Genomic DNA, 17,858 nt, shown 5'->3' on the forward strand with positions numbered 1-17,858 from the left:
AATTTATCAAACTCGATGTCTTAATTTTGACCACTGTCTCATGGCTGAGTTGTTAACATTAGGACAAACTGGGTGGAGGATAGTACTTTTGCAATGTTCTTGTAAATCTAAGATCATGTCAAATAAAAGTGTATTAAAAATAAATCCCGGGTGCCTGGGTGGCTCACATGGTTAAGCGTCTGCCTTCGGCTCAGGTCATGATCCCAGGGTCCTAGGATCGAGTCCCGCATCAGGCTCCCTGCTCAGCGGAGAGTCTGCCTCTCTCTCTCTCTCTCTCTCTCATGAATAAATAAATAAAATCTTAAAAAAAATAAAAAAAATAAATCCCAATTCTGAAGTCTTATTTCCACCATATATGGAGAAGCAAGGGTCAGTCTGTGATTCAGTCACTAGCAGTCAGACTGCGGCACTTGGGGTGGGGGGTCAAAGAAAGTTGTCTTTTTGAAGTTCTCCACCTCCCCCATTCAAGCTTCACTGGCCAAGCTTTTGAGCCCTGGACTCCCCTCTGCTCAGCTGCTGCTGTGGTCCTTATTGTTACTTAATGACATGTAAGGCTGTCTTTACCAGTCTTTTCTCTGACCCCAGGTCTTTGCTGGGCGGTTTCCACAAAAATACCTCTAACACTGAGTAGCATGCTGCTTTGCCCCCTATCCATCTCTATTATACTCCATACATCATCTTGTTTTAATGTCTTCCCAGATTTTAGCTCCATATAAGTTACCTTGTTGACTCACTCGTTCCTGATTAATATCTGTCTCCCTCTGTATGCAGTAAACTCCCTAGAAACAAAAACCTTATCTGTCTTGTTCAGTGCCTGACCCCTGGGGGCCCAATATGGCACCTGGCACAGAGTAGATTTTTTTTTAAGTCATAAATGAATGTAGTTTTTGTGAGAAAGTCTTCTGTAATGAATGTACTTCTGTACCCTCTCCACCTTCTAGAAGCACTGCACCAATAATGCCTTGGGGAATTGTAGCAATGCTCCCTGAAATCATCTCTCCTTTTCACATCCATCCACTTCATTGAAGAAGAAGCACCTGCCATCTGCTTAGTACAATCCAGAGAACCAAAGTCAAGCCACCTGAAGGGACACCCCACTTATTTACAGTAATACAACACTTTTTAAGTTCCTGTACACTACAGAGTGGTTAGCCTGTGGCAACCAGCATTTGAAAGTTCCCAGAAAACCACTTCAGGAGTCTTAATGCAGTGGTTGGAGACAGTGAGTGAGTCAATTACTTCTTTTTCAAATTCTGAGGAGTTTGTGAAATAGACTTTTCTTTTCCAAGTGAAGTGCAACTTTTGTTTTGTTTTGTTTTGTTTTGTTTTGTTTTGTTTTAGAGAGGGAGAACAGGGGGTTGGGGGCTTAGGGGCAGAGGGAGAGAGAGAATCCCAAGCAGGCTCCATACCCATAGCAAAGCCTGAGTTGGGGCTCAATTCCACAACCCCAAGATCATGACCTGAGCCAAAATCAAGAGTCAGATGCTTAACTGACTGAGCCACCCCGTTGCCCCAAAGTGAAGCTTTTTAACATTACTTGAATGAAAAGAAATTACACACAAATCTTCTTTTCATTATATAAACACTTGTCTAAGGTTTTAAGGATCTCAAATTGTTACTGGACCAAGTGGTCTGCTCCTTGGTGAGCTACAGACAGAAACTGCACCAGATGATTGCCTCATAAGGTCACTTTATTTGTTCAATAATTTCCAAAGCATGATGCCCTGAACAAGGGAAAGCAGGCTCCTTTTATTAGGGCTTGGGATGATGTTTGGAGAGGAATTTTAACATTATATTGAGGCTGAGGTTAACTGTTGGTCACGTCAGGCACTTTCTGATTCATCTGTGCTGGCCTCATGCTCAAATGTTTCTTTTCTGCTTCAGCAGTTCGTTAGTTTCTAAGAAGTTAAGCATAAGCTTCTAGGAGTATCTTGGGTTCAGGAGGTCAGCCCTGAGTTCAGGGAGTCAGTCCTGAGTTCAGGGGGCCAAGGGGGCTCACAGGTGACAAAACAAAATGGAAAGAACGAGATGGGTGAGGTATGATCCATATTAAACTTAAATAGTTAAACAAAGGCATCGTTTTCATTCTCTGCCCTGCCTGCTGCTAGCACAGTGCATATGCACAGACGGTATGGAATGAACGACTCCATCCCCATCCCCACATGAGGGTGCTGAGCTGTCATTTGCTTCCCTTGTCACTAAGTAGTTCACCACAGCCATTTAACTTTCTATCCTCTCCATATGTCAACTCTGTAAGTTCCATGAAGGTGAACTGAGTGCATCTTACCCAACATTCCATTCCCAGGAAAGAACACCCACCTATCACATACTCCTAGTATAAATATGCTCAAAAAATAATTGCTAAATGAGTGATGAATGAATATATTCTGGGAAAAGAGACATCTGGGATGGGGAGCCCAAGCAAGAAATCTCAAATAGTTAAACATATACTGAACAGATACTAAGATAGGCTCTAGCAGTGAGGGACAACAAGAACTTCAGAGGCACATACATGATTAATTTCCACCTCCCCAAACTCTCAGATGTTTTCTGAGATCTGATCTATGATACTGATTTGTTTGCTAGACCTGGTCTTAGAAATTCACTCTGTTAAAAGTGTTGGGACTCTGAACTGCAAGGAGGGAGAGCAGGTTTATAAAGGCAGAAGCCACAAGGTTACAGAACTTGTTTCAAAAGAATTACCATTACCCCTGCAGAGTTCAACGGACTATTTAACATACAATTGTCAATTTGGCTAGCGGAGGTTACATGAGCTCTATTTCAGTCTGAAGTAGAAGAATGTGTTCCAGGAGGTGGTCGAACTGACAAAAGTCAAGAGTTCATGGTGTTCCAAGAATTGAAACAGGAGACGTGCAGAGACCCCGCTTCTCAATAGCCTCCCGACCCTATTTTGAATGACTCTCTTCGCAATGCTTAACTTCGGAATCTTCTTTCACAACCTATAGATGAAATTTGGATTTTATTCCATTTCCCAAACTGTCCAGGATACAAAGAGGGCAAGCATATAAAACTGGTGACTCCGTAAAGCCCCCTGCTCATCCTTGTTTCCTCAGCCTCCTCTGGGGAAGCTCACACCCCCAGGACCCGCAAGGGCCCCTAACACACGCCGCCAGCTGACACAAGGTGAACGTGGGTCGGACTTCCACTCCTCTAGAGGGCGCTGCACAGAGTCCGGTCGCCGGAAGCATTTCCACCCGGGACGCATTTTTCCGACGGCAGTCCTCCAGCGGTCCCTGTGACGTACTTCCGGTTGGCCGAGTTACGCACGTGTGGCCCGGGAAGGAGTAACGTCAACCCGGTAGCCGAGTTGTGGCGCTGCAGTGGAGGCGCTTCTCCGGCAACATGTCTCATCTACCCATGAAACTCCTGCGCAAGAAGATCGAGAAACGGAACCTCAAATTGCGCCAGCGAAACTTAAAGCTTCAGGGTGAGATGCGCGGAGCTTGGGGACTGGGGGCCTCGGTAGCTGCGGGAGCCCGCCCCTGGGTCGCGGCGCTGCCCTGCTCGGGAGTCACTGCAGCCCCGAGGTGGCGTGGCCGCTTCCCCCGCGGCACGTGTGCTTGTTGAGAGTGAAAGGCAGCCTGGCGCGGTTTCCAGTCGGTCCCGCTCGGGTGCCGCTCTCCGCGTGCCCCAGATCTGCCCCTGATTTTTCTGAGCCTCAGTTTCTCCGTACAGAATCCGGGCAGAAGCAGGCCGCCTGAGTTTTCTTCCCAGGCCTCCAGCCGGGCTTCCAGCTAAACCACCTTTTCTGTGTCTCCCTTATTCGGAGTCCCTCCGACCTCATCCCCCACCCCACCCCCCTGGCCCATTTTCAGTCAGACACGTGGAACTTGTCATCTACACGCGCCTTCCTTTCACATCTGTTTAATGCCTACATTGCTTCGAAACAAGCTCATTGTGTCTCTTGTCACAGAGTTTTTCTTGATACAATTGCCTTCCCCTGTCCACGTGTACTCTCTCTCGACTCCTGGAGCATATCCTATTTTCAGCTCTAGAAGTGCCTTCTGCACGTGCCCTATCTTCCATTGCTCCTAACATCATGAATTCCTCCAGCGCTTCCAGGTATTTGCATCCTTAATAAATACGTAACTGTAAAGGCTGTTAGCTGAATGCCCGTCTTTCTTACCCACCTCGTTTGCAGTCCTACGTTCGTTCCTAACAGAGAGCCAGAGATCTGGAAGTTGTTACCTTCTCCTTTTTTGGATCCTATATAACCTATCAATCCCCGAGGGCAATGTTGGAGGCATAATTCCTTACCCTAGTTGGATTCCAGCAGATGAGTGGCTTGCAAGGAATCCTGAAGAAGAGGACAGGTTTGTGGGTTTTAGAAATGGTTTTGAAGCTCCCTTGTATTACCAGTTCCGATGAATAATACAGCACTGCTAACTACTTCTTGGTACTTAAAGGTAACAATTAAAATTAAAAAATAATAATAAAATAAAATTTTTTCAAAGTGTTGTTACTTTTTATTATATGTAAACAGGGAAACTTTTAAAGACATCCCTAGGCATTTACATATATATATGATAAATACTGGGACCAATAAGTGAATTTTCAGTTCACTCCTGCTTAGGAAAGTTAGGTTGAGTGTTCTGAAATTATAGGAAAAGCAGTAGTTGTGTGAATAGATGGAAGTCTTTTCTGATATATTGGTTAGACATGTATTTACCGACTACCTGATACTAACGTGTATTTGTAGCTACTGTTGTCTGGCCCCATCTGTTTAAATGTTTAACTTCACTGAAGTTTTGCTGTCCCAGATCCTTAACTCCGTATGGACAGATACACGGTTTTTTGAAGTTAAGAAATCAATGTAGCTTTCCCTTTTCCAGCATTTTTCATTAAAGGAAATTGACTTGTCCTGTAGTAGAACGCCATAATTAAGTGGTTTTAATAATTTAAGTACATGAAAGGGAATTAAAAGCTAAGTCATCTCAGTCATGGACACCCTGAGGTTTCTCGCCTGGGATCCCAGCGTTCTTAAGCAAACCTACCCTTCTTTGTCACAACGTGCGTTCTGTTTTTAAACAGAGGCCTCGGATGTGAGCTTATCGGAAACCCAAAATGGACATGTGTCTGAAGAAACCGTGGGAGGTGGGAAGGTTAAAAAATCCCTAAAACAGTCTGTGAATGTGGGCTCGTTAGAAGCCCAGAATGGAGAGATAGCTAAAGAAACCGTGGAAACTGTACAAGTTAAAAAAAAAAAGAAGAAATCTACCATAGTAATCAATGGAGAAGCAGCAACACAGCCTCCCAATTCAGAATCCAAAAAAAAGAGGAAGAAGAAGAGAAAAATGGTGGATGCTGCTGGGCCTGGTAAGTACTTCAGTTTCTTTGAACTTCAGGCATTCAAACAATTTTCACAGTTTCACCTTCTTTCTTTTATTACTGTATTCATACAACATGCAAGAATCCCTATACTCATTAGTGTACCAAAAAATAACCTAGTAGCAAAAAGAAGCAGGGTAGGGGCTGGGGTGTGACTTTTTTTTTTTTTTTTTTTCTGATTAAGATACTGAGAAGTGTGTCGCGCTTTTACATTCCCTAACAACTGAAGAACACCTCACTCTTCAGTAAAAGCCTTTGAATTCTAGAAATTTGTTCTTTTTGATGGTTCGCTAGGCTTTTAAACAGACTATATTATGGCATAGTGTTTTAGGTTTATTACCTGTTTTCAAACAGAATTGTGGCATTACACTAAAGACATCTGGGCTAGTACATTCCTATCTTCTAAAGTCTTTATGTCAGTGGACTTTGCATTAATGATTCTTTTAATTTACCCTTTTTTGGTCCCAATTTTTTTTCCTGCTGTAAATTTCTCCTCTTGAAAGGAGACTTAGTAATAATTTGGATATGCAAATTGTATAAAAAGAGCAGGTAACTTCTATATAAATGGAACGTTAATTCCCAAGTGAGTAGAATGGCCAGGATGGGGGGAGGCCGGTTTCTTTTGGAAGATGGTTGGATTTGGATAAGCTTACCTGAAGGATAGGCATTTTATTTGAGATGTGAGCAAGCAGAGATTTCAAGGGAGACTGCAACAGGTGTTAAACTATTCAGCCCTCTGCCTACTTTTGGAAATAAAACTTGATTGGAACACTGCAGTGCACATTTGTTTACTTGGTCTTTATTGTGACAAACCCTATGGCCTGCAAAACCTTCACTATTTAGTGTCTGGCCTTTATAGAAAGAAAAAAGTTTTTATGGAAGATTTATGTTTAATGGCATAGTAGGACAAATTAGTGCTTTTTAAGAGTTCAGAAAACCATTAATCCCAGCCCTTTTTTTCCTCAGTGGAATATACAGAATTGGATGTAATTAGTATACTTAAACTCTTCAACTTTCAAAAATGTCTTGGTCACTCAAGATACTATAATAGGCCTAAAAAATAAAGTTTTTTTGGCAAATCTGCATGTCCCCTTGGGTTTTTACATATAATTAAATCTTTAGTCATGAAAAAGAGACATTCTTAGCATATTAAAACTGGAAATGTGTTAAGCTTTTGAGAACATGCCTCTTTGCATTACACATCTTTTTATTTTGTGATCCCGTTTGGTATTTTATTTTAACAAAAAAAATTGGGTGGGGGGGGGGGTTTTCCTTTAAAACCAAAGATACCAAAAAAGCAAAAACTGAAGACAAAGGGGACTCTGAAGAAGGGGCCCAAGCTCCTGAAGAGACAGAAAACAGTGTGGAGAAGCCAGATGGTGAGGAAGAGGACAGTGAAGTGCCCAGCCTACCCCTGGGACTGACAGGTAACTTTAGAAAGTTTTCCAGAGAGACCTTAAACATGGCATGCCTTCTGGATTATAAGATTTGAAGTTTCAGTTGTGACTTTTAATTTACCTAGAAAAAGTATTGATGAGAAATATTTTTATATCTAGTTGCTGCTTTATCCACTTTGTGTGCCTTAGTTCTTACTGTTTCTGGTTTTTTCCTTTTCTGCATTCCTAACACTAAATATTTTGATAAGGACACAGACAGCTTTTGGGGTCCTCTGTTCCTTTGGTTTGTTGTTTTCTAAAGCTCATTTCATTTTCTAGCAGGAAGATTATTGACCCAGAAGTTTAACATTGCCCCAGTTATTAGTAAGCAAGGATGAAATTCACATTACTGAGGGACTTTGGCCAGGGTGACTTCCTTTGGCCTCTCTGTAAGTCAAGAGTTTGGCCAAAATCACTTGCTCCAAACCAGAAATGTCTAGTTCCTTGAGTTGTTCGGTGTGGGTTTTTTATTTGTTAAAATATTGAGGCCTAACCCCAGGCTTGCTTAATCAAAATTGCAAAGGTTATGGCAGTGGTTCTCAACCAGGGCAGTTTTGCTTCCTTGGGGGCAGTGACCAGGTCATCCCGGTTTACCGACCAGTTTTAGCATCTGAAGTCCTGCATCTCATAAACCTTCTCAGTCCCAGGCAAACTGAAGGTTGACTACCAACATGTTTGGTTGTCAGAACTGGGGGCAGGCTACTGTCGTTTAGTGGGTGGAGGTCAGGGAGGCTGCAGAACATCCAGTAATGCATGGGACGGCCTCTCACAACAAAGAATGATCCAGCCCAAAATGTCAGTAGTGCCAACGTGAACAATAGCTGACTGACAAGCAGGGCAGGTGTGGGGTGGGGCCTCCCCAGGTGATTTTGGTATCTTCCCCTGCTGAAGAACCAGCACACTTAACGTGTGGGTCCAGTCTAAGGGTACGTGGCTGTATCTGACCTCCTCAGTTGTCTTTTGGGAGTGAGATTAACAGCTCTTTTGATTGACTTCGCACTCACTTTCTCTGTACTGGATGCTTTCATATTTTATTTCAGATTTCTTAAGCAATTCATTTCTCTCTGCACCACCCCCCATGCTTGGCATTTTCATTAGACACAAGTCCCTTGATTATATCTCCTCTCCATCCTTTACTGTTTCTAGCCTTTACAAAGCCGTCAGCAGTGGAGAAATTTCAGAAGTCAGTGTCTTTGTCTTAGTATTACGTAGAAATGGTGGGGGTCTAGTCTTTCTTACTGGAAGAAGCTCTTCTCAGCTTGACTCCCACCCATTGATGTTTTCACACAGCAAAACTTAATTTACATAGCTATAGCAGTATTAACTATTAAAGATAAATTTGCTAATGATAAACTCTTTTATTTAGGAGCTTTTGAGGATACTTCATTTGCTTCTCTTAGTAATCTTGTCAATGAGAACACTTTGAGGGCAATAAAAGAAATGGGTTTTACAAACATGACTGAAATTCAGCATAAAAGTATCAGACCACTTCTGGAAGGCAGGTATGATTAACATTGATGTTTGGGCATTGGTACCTATTTTTAGTGCTAGTCATTTATAAAGAAAATGCCAACATGCTCTGTTGATGTTTGCCCTGTGCTTTGAGTTGATACATCAATGCTTCATTAAAATGCTTTAAGTTAACTGATGTTTGAAGAAAAGTGTTCATTTCTGTTTTATAGCACAATTCTTATTTCTGAGTTAGATCTGTAACCTCAGTGATTGATTTCAGTGGTAAAGAAGCTAGGGACTTTGTTTTTCTTATTCACAGTCTAGCCTTGATGTCTGCAATGTGCTAATATGTAGTAGGTATTCAGTAAATGCTTGTTGAATAAGTTGACTAAATGTCTCTCTTTCCTTTCCATTGCTGATATTTAGGGATCTTCTAGCAGCCGCAAAAACAGGCAGTGGCAAAACGCTGGCATTTCTCATCCCTGCAGTTGAACTCATTGTCAAGTTAAAGTTCATGCCTAGGAACGGTGAGTTTCTGATCCGGTGGGTTTTGCTGGTAACTCACTAGAAGTTTATCGTCGCAGTTACGGACTCATGGTGATAACTACAGCTGGACTTTTCCTGTCATTTTTTGCCTTTTAGGAACTGGAGTTCTTATCCTCTCACCTACTAGGGAACTGGCCATGCAGACTTTCGGTGTTCTTAAGGAGCTGATGACGCACCATGTCCACACATACGGGTTGATAATGGGCGGAAGCAACAGATCTGCTGAAGCACAGAAACTCGGTAATGGGATCAACATCATTGTGGCCACCCCAGGCCGTCTCCTGGACCACATGCAGGTAAGGCAACACTTGGGCGGGGGGTGCCTGTCTCCTTGTCTCGTGTGAAACCTGCACCTGTCAGCTAACACGTTTTTCTTTTCCTTGGTCTTTTTAGAATACCCCGGGGTTTATGTATAAAAATCTGCAGTGTCTGGTTATTGATGAGGCTGATCGTATCTTGGATGTTGGGTTTGAAGAGGAATTAAAACAGATTATTAAACTTCTGCCAAGTAAGTGGACGTAATACCTGCATGTGGTTTGCAAAGTAGTTGTTGCAAGTAGGTGAGGGTGATTCCTCTTTGAAAACTATTCATACTGGAATTTTAATTTAGTCAAGCGAAGTGGTTGTGCCAATCAGCCCTAGAAGTAGTTTGCAAAGCAAGCGTCAGACTTACCAGTAACTTAATGCAGTGGTTTTGCCACTTTAGAGGTTGTAATGCAAGTTAGACAGTCCTAACGTCTGTCTCACTCCTGTCTGTCCCCAGCACCCCATCTTTCTTTTTCTCACCCACCCTGACATCTCCCGGGCAGCCATGAATGTGTTGCCTGCTGTGTTGTGCTTGAGCTGTACATACCTGGGTTAGAGTACTTGCAATGTTACGAACTGTTTATGGCTGTAATAAGGCCATGATCCCATTTATTATATGGTTTGTTTTTGGATGCTTTATTGAAGTATAATTGATACGGTCTGTACATGTTACAAATATTCAGTTTGTTTTGACATGTTTACACCTGAGAATCCCATCACCCCAATCATTGGAGACAACCGTCTTTCGCCATTAAGTATGGTGTTAGCTATAGATTTCTTTTTTGTAGTTGCCCTTTACCAGACGGAGGATGAAAATGATCCTTTCTGTTCCTGGTTTGCTGAGATGTTTTTTGTTTTTGTTTTGTTTATCTGCATATACTGGTTGTTTTTATTAATCCAGAATGGCATGATACAGATACCGTACAGTATGTATATCTATTCATTACAAAAATGGCTTCCAAACCATTAGACGTGAAATTGCAGTAACAGCATAAAACAGTTAACATCACAATCAGAAAGAGATGTTAAATTCTATCAAATGTTTTTACCATGTCTGTTAAAATGAACAGATGTTTGTTTTTGTTCATTAAATATTTCTTTAAATTTTAAATTTGCTAACTCAGGAAATTATATCAGTTAATTTTCAGGTATTAAATAACCCTGCATTCCTGAAGTAAACCCCACTTGGTCATGATGCATTATCCTTTTTATATGTTATGTTCACCTTTGCTAAAATTTTGTTTAGAAATTTGGCGTCTGTGCTTAGGAATCATTATTGGGTTTTAGTATCAGGGTAATAATGGCTGGCTTCAAAGAATGAGTTGGGAAATAAAAAATCTCTTCAAATCCTGGAGAGAGTGTGCAGAATTGGTGATATTTTTTCCTTACATGTTTGATAGAATTCACCAGTGTAAGTCTTTGGGGCTGGAGTTTTCTTTACGTGACGATTTTAACTACAATTTCCATAATAGATACAAAGCCGTTCAGGATTTCTTTTTCATCTCAAGTGAGCTTTAGCCATTTGTCTTTCAGGGAAATTGTCCATTTTATCTAAGTTGTCAAATTTATAGACATAAAGTTGATATTTCTTTCTTAATATCTGTAGTGATATACCACACGTCACATTCCTGATAGTTTTCCTCAGTATTTCTAGTGGTGAGGCAATGCTAAAGATTCCCTGAAATATTTGGGTTATTTTTATATGTATCTATTTTAGCACGCAGGCAAACCATGCTCTTTTCTGCCACACAAACTCGAAAAGTTGAAGACTTGGCAAGGATTTCTTTGAAAAAGGAGCCATTGTATGTTGGTGTTGATGACGATAAAGCTAATGCAACAGTGGATGGTCTTGAGCAGGTACTTTTTGTCAAGATCTTACATTTACGGATCATCTTTGGTGTGTCCTTGTAATTGTTTGGAGGATCATCCCAAAAGCAGATGGATTAGTGAACTTTTAATTCAAATATAGTGAATTTGGATATTGGCTGTTTGGCATTACTAATCTTGAATTCTGAATAATTTGATCAGGTCTCTTTATTCTGTCTTTTAATACTGCCTGCCACATAGGAGACACTAATCACTACCAATTGTAAATGCAGTATAAAAAGTGTTATTTAATGATCTTTTGCTCTAAGATGCAAGGTGAGTTAGCAGCTGGAGAGGCTGGTTTCAGGCACATTGCTCTGAAAAATTGGAAATGAGGTGACAGAAATCCAACCTAAGTGGAATGAAAACAGAAAGTTGGGTCTTTAGATGAATAAAATATTTCAAATAACAATCTTGCTTAAAAATTCCGTTCATTGTATATTTTTAAAAATGTACTCACTTGCCTTTGTTATCTTGTTTAGGACAGTGCACTTAGGCTGTAGTTATTTGAGATCTTGCTATTTAAGGACCTTTTAAAAAATGAAGGATTGCTATGCCTTGAGGGTTCCAACGTGTAGTGGTGTTACTTTATTATGGTTGCACAAACTGTGGGTAATCAGAAGTCTGTAACCCCAGAAATATGAAAAGTACTTAGTATAGTGATTGCACCCAGTAAAAGGAATCAAAAGAGCTAAAATTAGTCTCAGTTTAGGGATGCTTTGTTATAATGAAGTCCGTAATTTTGCTGTAGGTAAGGCACGATGGTGTATATGCAGTGTTTATCTGTGCTCTCTATCAAATCATACTGCTTTATAAAGCTGAAAATGTCTGATTATTTTTATCTGTTCACTTGAACAACTTCTAGGGATATGTTGTTTGTCCCTCGGAAAAGAGATTCCTCCTGCTCTTTACATTCCTTAAGAAGAACCGGAAGAAGAAACTGATGGTCTTCTTTTCATCCTGTAAGTCTGTGAAATACCATTATGAGTTGCTGAACTACATCGATTTGCCGGTCTTGGCCATTCATGTAAGTGATTATCATGAGTTTATTAAAAAAGTTAACACTTACCAAGTATATAGATTGTGGGGTTTGTGGTATCACTCTCTCTAAATGTAGAATGATCCCATGTGGAGGGAGCTTTGCTGGGTGTGGAAGGATGAGGACCACAAAGGGGTAGGAGATACCATCCACTTAGGGAAATGAGATCTAGGCCAGAGAGTGAAATGAAGCAGGTTAACAACTCCACAGCTGGGGGGTTGTACATCCAGACCTCCCAGAAATGACCTCAAGTTTCCAGCTCTAATGAATGATTTGATTTGATTCTTGATTCTAGGGAAGGCAGAAGCAAAATAAGCGTACAACAACATTCTTCCAGTTCTGCAACGCAGATTCAGGGATATTGTTGTGTACTGACGTGGCAGCTAGAGGGCTGGATATTCCTGAAGTGGACTGGATTGTTCAGTATGACCCTCCAGATGACCCCAAGGTAACCGGCATCCCCGGAGTTTCTCCACAAGGGCTCTATGTTAAGGAATGAAGTTTCTGGTTTCTCTGAGACTCACCATATTTCATATTCAGAGGTTGATCCCGTAGTTATCCAAGTCCTGTTGTACTGCACACTGACTATAGTATTTCTCTGGTGCTGATAATAGCCAGGGCTTTTGTAGGACCCAAGGGGGTGTGCCAAGATTTGAGAGGCCTCAGTGAGGCTGAAGTTAGGAATGTCATGTGCTTGGAATGGTCTGTGAAGAGCAGTAGGTGTTAGAAGAAAATAAAATTCACTGCCAGAAATAGGTAAGATTCTGTAGCATGTGTAGTAAAATAAGTTTTATTAAGTATTGTCAACAAGCAATAGATGACATAAATTGTCAGCTAGCACAAAAACATATTCAAAAAGTTATTTTGAAGATGAAGCACACTTAGTAGTCATTAATGTGAATATCACATCCAGCGGGTATCGGGCCTCAGTCATGGCCCTGTTACCTCTTTGGTCACGGTCCATGCAGAAGCAGGGGACATGGCTAGTGTGTGTGTGGCACGGCCCTGGGGGAGGAGCACCGTCTCGTCCAGATGCGCTGACATGCTGTGTCCACCACCGTACAGGTCCTGGAAAGGCAGGTTCCCATGGAAGTTGGTGTACTAATTCAGGTGTTCTCTCTCCACCAAAGGAATATATTCATCGTGTGGGAAGAACAGCCAGAGGCCTAAACGGGAGAGGGCATGCCTTGCTCATTTTACGCCCTGAAGAATTGGGTTTCCTTCGTTACTTGAAGCAATCCAAGGTAAAGATCTTGGTTTGGAAAATCGTAAGCTGGGAAGATTCCTCTTGGTAGGAATTGCAAGTATGCGCTATTCCCGAAAATGGCCCTTGTGCCTTTGCTCTAGAATGCCCTTTTTTGGATCTTCAGAATGCTTCTGGTTTGGTTGAGCTTTGCAGTCTTGTGGGATGCCATCAATGATTTCCTGTCATTGGCGCTCCCCCAGCTCGAGTGCTCATCCAGCTGTCCTCTTACCTGCTACCTGTCTTCTCTGCAAGACTGCAGGCTCTGAGGGCAGGACTTGGGCAGCTGTTTCTCCAGCACCTCTCTGAGGTCTGGCATTTTTGCAGTTTCCTAATACGTGATGACTGGTGAGAGATCCTTCCCATAGGGGTGTGTGGTCATTGTGAGCTCTGGTATCACAGACCCTAGTCACAGGGCAGGGGGCGGTAGGACAGCTCTCCTGACATGCAGGGAGGGGCCTGTGGTCCTTCTGACTAGAAGCATCGGGCTGCCTCATGTTGCATCCATAGAGCTCCTTCTGTAGAGAAAAGGGCTTCATCGACTCACTGTCCCTGTCTAGTCCCTTGCCTTTCCTTTCAGGAAGGGTCCTCAGCCCAATGCATGTGAAGGTGGTGGAAGTAAGCTAAGACTTTTCCCTTGGCTTCAGGAGACTAGAGGAGCGGCTCTCTGTCCTGAGGGAGTCATACAGGCCTGGCTGTCCTTCTGGTTCTTCATGGGACAGGACGCTTGTCACTGTTCCATCATCTACAACTCTGAATATTGATCCATCCTGGTTTACTAATCTTCGTGCTTTTGTTTTCTAGGTTCCATTGAGTGAATTTGAGTTTTCCTGGTCCAAAATTTCTGACATTCAGTCTCAGGTATGTTTGGTATTTTTATTTGTGTGTTTTTTGTGTTTTGTTTTTTTTTTTAAACATTTGTGACGAAAAGGTAGCCTCCGTTGGTAATCACTGTCCTCTGATTCTCCCTTTTCATGAACCAGGTTTGGACTGTGATCCTTTAGGGTTCTTGCTATGCTGCTTATCACATTCCTATGTTTTCTACCTTGTTCCAGTTCATACCTTATAAGAACTTTGACATTCTTCTTACTGCACCCTGATTTTGCAAATATTACAAAACTTGGAGCACAAGTGAATTGGAACAAATGCTTTTTTACAGGATGGTTTTATTCTAATATGTATGAAGTCTGCTTTTGTATTTTATTGAAACCAATGTCTTTTTCATTTCAGCTTGAAAAATTGATTGAAAAGAACTACTTCCTTCATAAGTCAGCCCAGGAAGCATATAAGTCCTACATTCGAGCATATGATTCCCATTCTCTGAAACAGATCTTCAATGTTAATAACTTAAATTTGCCTCAGGTTGCTCTGTCGTTTGGTTTCAAGGTGCCTCCTTTTGTTGATCTGAGTATCCTTTTCTTTGTTGTCAGGAGTTCATCCGGGGACTGAGGGACAAAAGGTTGACGGAGGGGCACTTGGTTTGCTGTGTGGTCCGGCGAGGTCTGGTCACTGTCTGCTTGTCAGCGCTAGCACGCAGTAGGCAGGGGTTAACTGTCGCGGTGGGGGTTACACACACAAGACAGCCTGTGCTTTAGGCCTTTAGGAATTTGACAGGCAGACAGGGAGAGCCGGAGTTGTGCGTTCTGGAGAGAAGCCCAGGGGGGTGCAGCTGCAGGGCTTGGGCTGTTGTGAGGCTTCCCTATACAAAGTCATGGAGAGCAGCATGCCCTGGGGCTGGAGAGAGAAGATGGGACCTCAGAGTGTTATCCCCTCAGAGCCATGGGAGGATTTCGTACGAGGAAGTTGCAAGACTAGCAAAAGAAAATAACCCGTAAGTGCTACTCAGGGTAAAAGGCAAAGGAAACCCTTCCAGTTGCTTCTGTTGCAGTTGATCACCTGTACTTCATCCTCATGTTTTCCACCGAGGAAACGAACAGCGAAAGTGAGGCCTGTGAGCTAGCGCTGTGGCTCCAACTCCCAAGGGGACGAGACGGGGGGTCACCGTCGCCCTCGTAGGCAGTAAGTGTCTAGTGTGGTGCGTACTTGCCGAATTGTTGAGGAAGGAAGAGCAACTCCTTCAGCTGGTTAAGCATTCCAGAATCCACTCTGAACAGAGGTGAAAGTCATTTGTTTTGACTTGGAGGGTGGTTTTTACTGTGTTTCTGTAGACTTGCTGATGTGTACCTCTCAACTCCTTGTAAATAATTGTCTTCAGTTTAGTTGTGCAGAAAACCGTATCAGTATCTGTAACATGGCTGTTACATTGGCTTAAAAGTCACACCTGCTCATTGTAGTCCATGATCACGTGAGCACTCCAGACTTCCTGGAAATGGGTCATGTGGGCTCATGGTCACATTTTCGTGGTGCAGGGAGGGGTTGTGGGAGCGGAGCAGGGGGGTACATGCTGGTTTGTTCTCTGTATGGATATTAGATGGGAGCTCATGGTCTTCGAGTTGCTTGATTTCCTTAACCTTCACCTTTAGACGTGAACAGCAATGACGGCAAGCTTAAAAAGAGAGGAGGCGGCGGCGGCTTCGGCTACCAGAAAGCCAAGAAAATCGAGAAGTCCAAAATCTTCAAACACATTAGCAAGAAGTCCTCCGACAGCCGGCAGTTCTCCCACTGAAGACACGCCTTCCTTTCGTCTTGAATAGCCTTGTCCTGAAATGGATTTTTTCCCTTTCTCTAACAAAGGAATTGTTGTGGCTTCAGGATTGGGACTGATGGAACAGGAGTATGAGTTGACGGGTTGCAAGCACCAGGCACTGATACTTCCAGGAGATACCGCTCTTATTTGGGGATGTAAAACAGAGTTCAGTTTTTCTAGGTTGTTCAAGAGCAAAGCAAGGGATCTTTTGGATTTTGTTATGATGACAGAGTATTTTAAATCTTTTACCTCTAAATTTGTCATTGTTTTGGGGGGGGGGGGTATTTTTCATTTAAAATCAATTAACATATAATGTATTAATGGTTTCATAGGTGGAGTTCGGTGATTCTTCAGTCTTACATAACACCCAGTGCTCATTACATCACTGTGCCCTCCTTAATGTCCTTCACTCAGTTCAACCTGCCTTAGAAGGTTGAACTTAGAAGTGACCTGGTACACTGGGGGTGGTGATGCAGAAGATTGTCTCAGGTTTTTTGTTTTGGGGTTTTTTTTGGGGGGGGTTGTTTTTTTGGTTTTGGTGGTTTCTTGGACCTTAACCATAGTTCCTGACCTCCCCTGAAAATGCTACTGTGGCTAGGAAGCACCTTTAGTGTAAGGTGGTGTTGGTTTTTATATATGCCAGATTTTAAAGCAGTGAGCCTTTCCCATTTTTTTAAGAGCACAAAGTGTGGGTTATTTGTCATTGTTATTTGAATAAAGCACCCTTAGCAGTCCTAACATTTGTTGGAAGCAGTGGGACTCTGAGATTTTTGAGCCTCATTTACACCAATATAAGTGTAATAATCTGCTGTTCTCCATTTAATAACTTAGCAAAAACCTTCTTGAAAAAGGCACAAAGCGATGACACCGCTCATTCAACTCTCTTTTGAGTGGTTTGGATTTTGGTGAACCCTTCCAACTCTGCAGAGTACTCAGGAGGCAAAGCATCTTTTTGAAAAAAATTTCCCCTCCCACAACTGTGAAACAAAAATAGGTTTATGATGGAATTTGGAAATGAACAGCAGTCAGAAAAGAGCAGCAAAAGATGGGGGTTTCGTCATGTGGGGTTTTTGTTGTAGGAACTCTTGACTTCCGGAGTATTTCCTGTGTCTTGTCTCATTTCCAGTGCATTTTAGAACGATCAAATGGTTACGACATTTTGATCAATTTGAAACCAAAGGTGCTGGCATCGTTTTGCTGTTGTGCCAGTTAATATTCATAGTCTCCTGTTAAATATGAGGACACTGAGAACTTCAAATGTGGAGGGAACAGCCTGATACAATAGCATCCCAGTAGTAAAAACAAAAAGTGGTCCTTTGAGTCTGGGCTTGACCACTGTACCCCTGGCTGGACCTGTCCTAGGGTTCAGGCCTTGACTGCTGGACTCCTGGCATTGAAGAACTCTTCATCTAAAACATCCAGTAACTTGTTTTTCTTTTATGTTTCAGGAATAATCACGTCTCAAAAAATACACAAAAACGAAGGGAAAACTCTTTAATCACAGAGCAGGAGTAAAAACTGTCGATATTTTTCGTACATAGCCATCGGGTTTTGTATACGTACTTTTAAATTTTCTATCAGGAGTGAAGTCATCCTTTACCCCCTACTTGTAACCAGCTTGTTTCATAACGTGTTATTTTCCTGTGTCATTAAATAACTAACGTCCGTTTTATATTTCATTTATGACTACCTTTTGTTAATAACCCTTGCTTGGTCTGCCTAGACCAAGGTTCTAGGTCCCTGCTTATCACAGAGGGGCTCTCCTATCTTAGCCTGTCTCGTGCTCCTATTTGTCCTGCCATGGTTGACGTCCAGTAGGAGTAGAAGTGAGTCTGCAGAGATTTTATAAGTTAAGTACGTAAAAAGAAGGTGGAAAGACAGTGCTTTCTATAGTAATGGCTCATTCCAGGTACTTGTGGAGTCAGGAGGTTCTGCTGGCAGGATGGCGCAGACGAAGGACCTCCAGACAGCCAG

At 42.3% G+C, this 17,858-nt stretch overlaps 1 protein-coding gene across 1 annotated transcript; it reads left to right on the forward strand.

The window, feature by feature from the left end:
• Positions 1-3,269: 3,269 nt before the first annotated feature.
• On the forward strand, positions 3,270-17,563 carry DDX18 (DEAD-box helicase 18). Its single transcript, XM_035008167.1, has 14 exons — positions 3,270-3,448; positions 5,053-5,337; positions 6,636-6,776; positions 8,152-8,287; positions 8,664-8,764; positions 8,880-9,079; positions 9,177-9,291; positions 10,807-10,946; positions 11,821-11,982; positions 12,290-12,442; positions 13,125-13,238; positions 14,042-14,098; positions 14,468-14,645; positions 15,721-17,563. The coding sequence occupies exons 1-14, from the start codon at positions 3,364-3,366 to the stop codon at positions 15,861-15,863; spliced, it is 2,010 nt and encodes a 669-aa protein (XP_034864058.1). The 5' UTR covers positions 3,270-3,363; the 3' UTR covers positions 15,864-17,563.
• The last annotated feature ends 295 nt before the right edge of the window (positions 17,564-17,858 follow it).

This window comes from Mirounga leonina, unplaced genomic scaffold (genome assembly GCF_011800145.1).
Source record: "Mirounga leonina isolate KUSES-001 unplaced genomic scaffold, KU_Mleo_1.0 Mir_151, whole genome shotgun sequence".
NCBI lineage: Eukaryota > Metazoa > Chordata > Mammalia > Carnivora > Phocidae > Mirounga > Mirounga leonina.

What these genes read in the sequence shown, in the direction of transcription:
- DDX18 (XM_035008167.1), top strand. Translation starts at nt 3,364, where the DNA reads ATGTCTCATCTACCCATGAAACTCCTGCGCAAGAAGATCGAGAAACGG. An exon ending in GGTGGATGCTGCTGGGCCTG is followed by an intron (nt 5,338 to 6,635) that starts GTAAGTACTTCA and finishes TTAAAACCAAAG; the next exon opens with ATACCAAAAAAGCAAAAACT. An exon ending in ACCCTCCAGATGACCCCAAG is followed by an intron (nt 12,443 to 13,124) that starts GTAACCGGCATC and finishes TCTCCACCAAAG; the next exon opens with GAATATATTCATCGTGTGGG.